The sequence below is a fragment of the Podarcis liolepis genome, assembly GCF_965112155.1.
Source record: "Podarcis liolepis genome assembly, chromosome: 8".
NCBI classification, from domain to species: Eukaryota; Metazoa; Chordata; class Lepidosauria; order Squamata; family Lacertidae; genus Podarcis; species Podarcis liolepis.
Genome location: NC_139560.1, coordinates 807237 through 815611, shown reverse-complemented (window position 1 = coordinate 815611; position 8375 = coordinate 807237). Strand labels below are relative to the sequence as shown.

Here is an 8375-nt window from a genome sequence, read left to right as displayed (position 1 = left end):
CATCCTTTCCAGGCTCAGAGCAGCCTTCCAGATGTTTTGGACTACAACTCCCATCATCCCCAGGGTTGTAGCACAAAATACGCAGAAGGCAGCAGGCTGGGGAAGTCTGGAGGAGAACATCCTGGAAGGGGTCCCCGTGCTGAGAGGCAGTCCAGACATCGCTGGTGTGGATCACAACATGGGGGGGGGGAGCACATCCGCCATTGCAGCAGACATTCCGCTTGGAAGGAGGCCGGGGGGCAAGTGACTGGGGGGGCACCTATGGCCAGACCCACAGGGCTGTCTTCTTGCTCAGACGCCAGAAGGAGGGCAGGAACCTCAGAGAATCAAATGCCATATACAAACTGGGTCTTTCTGTGCTGGCAAACATTTTATTTGGAGTCCTTGGGTCTGCCAACTCATCACCCTCTTTCTGTAGGTGGCGGCAGAATTATTATTATTTGTTTATTGAAACTATATAACTCCCTATACCCGGAGGTCCCAGGGCGGTTCACGGAAAAGCTCAACATAAAAACCACAATATTATCAAAATGAAAACACCCCCGCCCTGGGCAGGCCAGCCCCCTCCCGGCCCAGGAAGGGCACCCCGCTATGCCTGGACAAACTGCTGGCAGGGAGGGCCCACGCTCCAGCTCCTGCCCTTTCCCTTCCTGAAGGGGCTCCGTTCTGTCGCCCCACTGCTGGCTGCTCCTTGGCCAGCTCTCCTTTGCAGTCTCAGGGGCTTTGGCCTCAAGGCTGGCCAGGGGCGGAGGGAGAGAAGGACTTTGTTGTCCCGGTTATCTGCGCCTCATCTCTGCAGCCCTTCGGAGCCGGACGCCTGGATCCTGCACTGATGCTGCTGCTGCTGCTGCAGCTGATCTTCCTCCTCCAGATCCAGGCGCTGCAGCTGCTCCTCAACCTCTGCAGGGATCTCCACCTCCAGCAGGTTCTCCATCCCGGCCTCCGGCTCGTCCCCAATGAGGACCTGCTCAGGGCAGAGGGAGGAGGAAAGGGACCATCAGGCCTGAGCCCCAAGCAGCATCCGTCCCAACCCCAAACAGCTGCGCAAGAGCATCAGGTCAAACCGGAAGGGCCTGGGGGGGTGGAAAGCCTCCCCCGCACACCCCAGGGGGGTTACAGAAGCAGAAACGGAACAGGGGGCAGGGATTCCAATGAACAAGGGGAAAGGGGGGAAATATTCTGGGTGCTCAGCAGCTTCTGCACCGCTTCCTTTTGTGGCCCGAGAATCGTCCAGCAGCCCAACTGGACCCCACAAACCTCAACCACCACCAAGCAAAGGCGATGGCCGCCCACCCGCCTCACGGGCTCTGCCTGGATGCTTGGAGATTATTTGCCGTTTCTGTTCCCTGCTTCCTGATTAAAAAGAGCATCACATTCTTTCATCTTTCCTCCAAGCTAAACACATCTGGATCAACCTGCCTTTTCCTTTAAAGCAGAATATGTCAGACTCTTCCCCCCCCCCCTGAATCCCTCTCAGATGGGTCACGTCTCCCTACTGAAGACTGAACAGGCCAGGGCTGCTCCTGACCCAAAGGAGCCCCCCTCCAACAGCACCCAATCCAGAGCACCCCACGGCCATTCGGGGATTCCCCCACCCCAAGGATCTCCCTGCCATCCCGGGGCCTGAGTGGCTAGAGGGAGCCAGGCCGCCAATCCTTGCCCCCCCCCTTCCTGCCCACCTGAATCAGCTTTTCGCAGGCGGCCAGGACACCTGGGTCCTTTTCCCACTTGTGCAGCTCCCGCAGGATGAGGTAGGTGCCCTTCTCTCGCACCAGTCGGCGCCCCGGCTTGGTGGCTGTGAGCTGTGGAGAGAAACGGAAAAGGGTCGCCTGTCGCTGGGGTGGCGTGCAGAGGGTCAGCCTGGAGGCGCAGGGTGGGAATCGAGCCCCCCCGGAGGAAGCTGAACGAGGGAGGGAAGACAAAGAGCCCCCATGCACTGCCTCCAGGGGAACGGGGCAAAGGCGGTTTTCCTGTCCCAGCAAATATGAATCTCTTTAGGATCAGGCCGGCTGGAAGCAGCAGCAGACCTAGAGGGGTAAGGGGTGGGGGGCAGCCTGAAGGAGGGAAGAGCCTCCACAGGCCAGGAGGGTGAGGTGGACGATGGTCAGCTGTGTGCGCTTGTGGAACCTACAAATTGTCTCTCCAACACCCAAACTGAGGACCTTCTCTTCTCTGGGGCAAACTTGCCCGCAGGTCCCAGCAGTGCCTCAAACACTCCGGCTGCTCTGGGGCTGCTGAATCAGCCGTGAGGGTTTTCTCTGCAGGAGAGCGCTAGCAAGGGCCCTGCCTCCAAGATCAGGGGCAGAGGCGGGTCTGGATCCCAGTCGCTGGAAACCGCAGAGGAGGAAGGTGCCCTTGCGCTCGGGCCCAGGATCCCCGTTCCCCTTTGGGGCCCCTGGCTGGCCCCTGGGAGAACAGGAGGCTGGACCAGGGGCCCCCGTGGCCTCATCAGCAGATGCTCTCCTCCAGTTCTTCAGAGTTGGAGGCAGGGAGGGCAAAATCCACATTCTCTGACTCTGCAATCCACATGGATTTAAGTTTGCACAGAGCTGAAATCTTTCTTTCCAAGACCCAAGCTTCCAGGAGTCTGTTTTTTTAAAACCAAAAAACTGAGAAGGTGGAGGAGAGGGGAGGAGAGGAGGACGGCAGAGATTTGGAAAAGGCCCTTCCTTGCCAGGGGGGTCTGAAGGCCATCTCAGGCCGGGACTCACCAGCATAATGGTCTCCAGCAGCATCTTGCGGATGTCGGGGTCTGGCTCCCTCTTCTTCTCCGCTGGCAAGTACTGGAGGTCCAGGGGCAGCCCTGGGGCCAAGACAGCGCAGGCTGAGAGGGGCAAGCGAGCGGCCACAGCGCCCCACAGGCCCACCTCGCCAGGAGGCCCCCGCAGGACTGAGGGGGCTAAGATACCCCTGCCCACCCCCCGCCCCCGCTGGGGCTTCCTGGGGCAGACTCTGCCCCCCCCAAGGTCCAGCATGGTCTCCCCCCCTCCCTCGACCCTTCCAAAGGGACCCACTTTCCATCTCGTCCTCCGGAAACTCCTCAGGTCCAGCCAAAGGGAGGAGGAGGAAGGGGAGGATGTCCACCTCGTCGCTCAGCAGCCACTCGTGGTGCCCTGGGGGAGACAAGCCAGGCAAAGACCCTGCTGGGGTGGGATTCTGACATGATTGAGGATCACAGAGACAGTTGGAGAGATAAAAATCAAGATATGGAAATATGAAAATATTGATGAGAGATGAGAGGCAGGACCGAGATTTGGTGATGCTTCGAGGTTCAGACTGTGGGAAGCCGTGAAATCAAAATTACAATTCGGAAGACAATTTGATTTTTATTTTAGTTTTTTATTTTTATTGGATTATGAATTGATATGTTAATTGGATGTTTTTTATTGGAAAATCGATGAATGCTCTAACAGCAACAACAACAAGACCCTGCTGGGGTGGGGTCCAAGCCCCCCCCCCCTGCAAGAGACTGGGGGCACTGGCAGCGAAAGGAGCACAGAAACTGCAGGACCTGCGGACTCCAGATGCAGGGACAAATTTAGCAGCCCCCACCAACCCACAGCCAAAGAAAAACAGCAGGTTTATCTGGGCCAGGAGAGAGAGAGAGAGAGAGAGCGCACCCCCCCCAAACCCCACACTCACCATATTCAAAGCAGCAGTTGCGGAGCGTGCCCACCACCCCTCCTCGGCGGACGGATGAGCGTGAGTACTGTGTGAAGGGCAGCAACCTCTGCACCACACACCTGGCAGGAAGAGGGGATCTGGGGTCAAGGAGGAGCCCTAAGGAAAAGCAGGGGCTTCCCTCCCTCCCATAATGCACTGCAGGCCCATCAGAGGCACCTGTCACTCAAGCAGGGGGCATCTCAAACGCTGAATGAAAGGCCTCCCTTCCAAAAAAGAATGACCTCTCCCTGCCCAGGTAGACCCCTTGACACCCCTGTTCATCCTTCCTGTCAGAGCTCCATCCTCTTTTCTCTAGAAAGCACGGAAACACCATTGACCTTCCAGCCACAGCAGTACCTATTTATCTACTTGCGCTGGTGCGCTTTCGAACTGCTAGGTTGGCAAGAGCTGGGGCAGAGCAATGGGAGCTCACTAAGTCACACAGATTCGAACCACCTTTTTACTAATTGTATCACCTGGGGGAAAGAAGCTCCCCCTCCCAGCTCACCAAATTCAGAGAGGAAACATAGAATCAGAGAATTGTAGAGTTGGAAGGGACCCTGGGGGTCATCCAGTCTAACCCCCTACAATGCAGGAATCTCAACTAACTCCTACATGGCAGATAACCATCCAACCTCTGCTTAAAGTCTGCCACCTCTCATGGGAATCTGTTCCCTAGGACCCTCGTACCTACGGGACCGCCTCTCCTGGTATGCCCCACGGAGGACCTTAAGGTCCCCAAACAGCAACACCCTAGAGGTCCTGGGCCCTAAGGAAGTCAGATTAGCCTCAACCAGAGGCAGGGCCTTTTCAACAGTGGCCCCGGCCTGGTGCAACGCTCTGCCTCATGAGACCAGGGCCCTGTGGGATCTGATTTCTTTCCACAAGGCCTGCAAGACAGAGTTGTTCCTCCTGGCCTTTGGCTTGGAATCAACTTGATCCCCTTCTACTCTTTCCTTTCTCCTTCTGTGATGGAACTCCTATTTGGGGACTTGCCTGGCTTTTTTCTGGCCCACGTAGGACCAGTCTGGATAGTTGGCCTTGGTGAAGACTTGACATTTTCATCCCCCAAAAAGTTTTTGAGTTTCTGCTGAAACGAGGCTGCATTTTAATGTTGTGTTTTAATCTTGTTTTTTAAGTTGTATTTCAATCAATTGTTTACTATCTGGTGTTAGCCGCCCTGAGCCCGGTCTTGGCTGGGGAGGGATGGGCAAAAATAATAATAATAATTAATTATTATTATTATTATTATTATTATTATTATTATTATTCCACTGTCAGTTTTTCCTGTTTAGTTGGAATCTCCTTTCTTGCAACTTGAAGCCCCTGGTTCGAGTCCTACCCTTGGGAACGCACTTGCTTTTCAGAACATGCCTCTGTTGGGACTGATATATATTTGCTGCTCCCCCTTTCTTCTCGGCAGTCTTCACAGCAACCCCCCCCCAGCAATTCCTCCACATGCAGAGGCACCCCATAACCCTCCCTTGACCCCAGCGCCCTCCCCCCTGCCCACACCTGCCTGGATCTGTCCAAGAGGAAGTCTCGGGCTTCGGGCAGCTGGCTGAGGTTCGACAGCAAGGGTCCCAGGTAGTGCAGAGAGGCCTCGGGGTTGAAGTCTTCGGTGCAGCAGGCGTCCACCAGAGCCGGCAGCCCCCCCAGGCTCTCCTGCTGGAGGGCGGCCAAGAGCGCTCTGCACGAGGCCTCCTCCCGAGACAGGTTGGAGAGGAGCGTGCAGACCTCGTTGGCCATGGGGAAGGCGGGATCCAGCAAGCGCTTCAGCAGGACGGGAAGCCCTTCCCTCAGGGCCCCGTGGGCAGCGGGCTCCGTGGCCAGGTTGATGAGGGCGAGGTAAGCGTCCGTGGCCATGCAGGGGGAGCGGTCGCTGGTCAGGGCCAGCAGGGCGGACACAAGTTCCGGCTCCGAGGCCAGCAGCCGCCTGCCCTCCGGGTCGCCCGTCAGCCCCATCACATAGTGCGTGGCCCGGTCCTTCAGGTCCACACGGGTATCTGGGCGGAGGAACGCCAGCAGCTCGTGGGTCGGCTGCTCTGCCATGCTGGGAAAAAGGGGGGGGGTCTGCAGAGAGAGAGGGCACTCCATGAGCCGGCCTGTGGTCGGAGACCCCAACTACGCAGGGAGGGTGCTTCCTGATGACCCCCCTTCCTCCCACCCTTCCTCTTAAAAATAAATCCTTGAAAAACAGGCACGATCCTGGACTATGCAGAATTAGATAAATTAACAGGAAAGGTTCAAAACCTGAGGGACCAGAGATTCTGAGAAGACTGGAGTAAATATATGAACTATTTGAAAAGTAATTGTAATGAACAGATTACGCTAGTAGGACTGCAAGAAGTTCTGTAAGGAGGGCTATTTGAAATATTGCAAGAAAGACTATATGAGGAGAGTTATTAGTTAATGATAATTAAGAGTAATAGAGAAATTAAGAAATGCATAATAAGTGATAAAGAACGAAAAATCATCAGAGGAGTTGATGGAAGTCTAAAATATTGTATAAGATAAGAAGTTATGTTATATGATTGTTGGAAATGATATGTTAAAAAAACCAATTAGATGTGTATATATATATAAAAAAGAAAAACAGGCAGGATCCAAGTTTATGGAATTATACAAGGCAGGGAGAGAGTGGATAGGACAGTTTCCCTCCTCCTCATGAGACTAGACCTTGTGGACATGCCATGAAGGTGAATGTGGGAAGATTCAGGATGGATGAAAGCAAGTCCTTCTTCGTGCAGCACATCGCTAACCTGTGGAACTCCCTCCTGCAGGAAGCAGTGGTGGCCACCCACTTGGATGGCTTCAACAGAGAATTAGACAATTCCCAGGAGGAGAGGGCGCTGCTTTCCTCCACCAGCAGAGGCAGCCATGATTCTGAATCCCAGTTGCTGGAAACTCCAGGAGGGGAGAGGGCTGCTCTTGGGCTCGGATCCTGCCTGGGGGTCTCCAACAGGCAAAAAACACCTAAGAACCCAAGAAGAGCCTTCTGGATCAGGCCATTGGCCCATCTTGCCCAGGATTCTGTTCTCACCCTGACCAGCCAGATGCCCCAGAGGACATCAGAAGCACCCACTGCCCTCCAGCTGTGAAGGGCAGAGCCAGCCATTGTGGTGACATCAAGAGCCAGCTGCTCCTCCCTGAATGTGTCTTTCAAAGCCCTCTGGATGGGGGGCCCTCTCTGCCTCTGCCTGGGGGAGGGAGTTCCACAGTCCAACCCTGGGCTGCGTCCAGAAGGCCTTTCTTCCGTCTGCCCTGGACCTCCCAACACTCAGCTTCAGGGGCTGCCCAGGAGCTCTGGCAATGGGAGAGCGTGAGAAGCCCATTTTCTCTCCAGAAGGGCCCTTTGCCTGCCTGAGGGAGGGAGGGAAGGCGACTCTGGGCTGGCTGGGACTTGAGGGGTCTGATCCGACAGAGCTGCTCTCCTGTGGCTCAATGGGGAAGAATCTCCAGGCGGGGGGGGGGGGGGCTCAGGTAGAGTTGGAAGGGACCCTGAGGGTCATCTGGACCAACCCTGGCCTGTGGCAGCTGATGGGATGCAGGCAGAGGGAGCTCTGGGAGCAGGTTGAGGGTGGATGAAAGATTCTCTCTTGCTAAGCAGAAAGTGCAGAGCATGGAGGGCCAAGCCGGGGGGGGGGCATGTCTTGCATGGGGGCAAATGAGGGCATCCCTGAAGCGGCTCCGCAGGGGGGTGATTAACTCTTTCCTGGCCAGCCTTGGTCCCGGCAACGCTGGCCTCTGAAGCCGCTGGCTGCCTTTCAAGAGAGATGCTTTGCTCTCTGCCCCGCCAGGGTCTGAAACAGGTGGATTCCCTACAAGGCGGCTTGGGACCAGGGACTTGAACGGACGGCAGAGCTCAGTCTCCGCTGCGTTTCTTTGAAGATGTGGATTTAGAAGAGCCTGAAGCAACCGCAGGAAGATCTGAGCCAGGCAAGCGAGTGGGAAGTTTTTGAAGAGCCGACAGGGATCCCTGGGAAGGAGGAGCGAGGGGCCTGGGGCGAGGGAGGGGAGCTCCTCTTTCTGGGAAAAGCAAACCCCAATCCCTGCCCTGATCAGGACCCAGTCCCCCCCCCCCCGGCTGTGTTGTGGGGCTGGTTCAGCAGCAGCCCCTGATGCAAAGGACACAGGAAGCAACCCTGGGCTTTTCGAGGGGGGGCTGGGGGCAGGATCGGAATGCGCGAGAGATGCGCGCCTGGCCCCGCATGCGACCTCCACGTGGGAAAGGGCTGCCCGGGGAAAGTGGGGCGCTGCTCCGGGCATGAATGCAGAGGCGCCTGCCAGCGACGGGGTTCGGTTTTGGGGGGGAGTGTGGGACCCTTTCCTCTTGGGGGCGCGCCCCCGCCCCTGCCCCTCTGCGCGCGCACACGCGGCAAGAAGAGACCCGGGCGCCTCACCTGCCTCTCCGCAGCCGCCACGCGCCGAGCCTCTTCCGGGGTGGCGGGAGCTCGGCCAATCGCTGCGCGAGGGCGGAGAGCGAAGCGCAGGACCCGGATGCACCGGGCCAATGAGAAGCGGCGCCCGAGCGCAAGGCCCGCCGGGACTTGTAGGCTGCAGCCGCCAGACCCTCCCGAGGGCTCCCCGGCGGCTTTGGCAGCTGCGGGCGCAACTGGCCCTCCGGGGATTCTCTGCGTGACAGGGGGGCCGAGGGGCTCTGGCGTGGACTGAGCCAGGATCCGAGATCAATAGGCAGGTAGGATCCTAGA

The 8375-nt window shown here is 57.1% G+C and overlaps 1 protein-coding gene across 1 annotated transcript; it reads right to left on the bottom strand.

Annotated features, from left to right (window-relative positions):
• Positions 1–351: 351 nt before the first annotated feature.
• Positions 352–8105, bottom strand: HGH1 (HGH1 homolog). Its single transcript, XM_083518253.1, has 7 exons — positions 8067–8105; positions 5183–5736; positions 3643–3743; positions 3015–3113; positions 2712–2803; positions 1680–1802; positions 352–964 (listed from the first exon to the last, which is right to left on the bottom strand). Exons 2-7 carry the CDS (start codon positions 5713–5715, stop codon positions 788–790), a joined length of 1125 nt encoding a protein of 374 aa, XP_083374379.1. The 5' UTR covers positions 5716–5736; positions 8067–8105; the 3' UTR covers positions 352–787.
• Positions 8106–8375: the final 270 nt, after the last annotated feature.

Coding starts and splice junctions, on each gene's coding strand:
- HGH1 (XM_083518253.1), bottom strand. CDS start 5,715: ATGGCAGAGCAGCCGACCCACGAGCTGCTGGCGTTCCTCCGCCCAGAT. Junction 2,804..3,014: donor TCCGGAGGACGAGATGGAAA/GTGGGTCCCTTT, acceptor TCTTGGCCCCAG/GGCTGCCCCTGGACCTCCAG. Junction 1,803..2,711: donor TGCTGGAGACCATTATGCTG/GTGAGTCCCGGC, acceptor TTCTCTCCACAG/CTCACAGCCACCAAGCCGGG.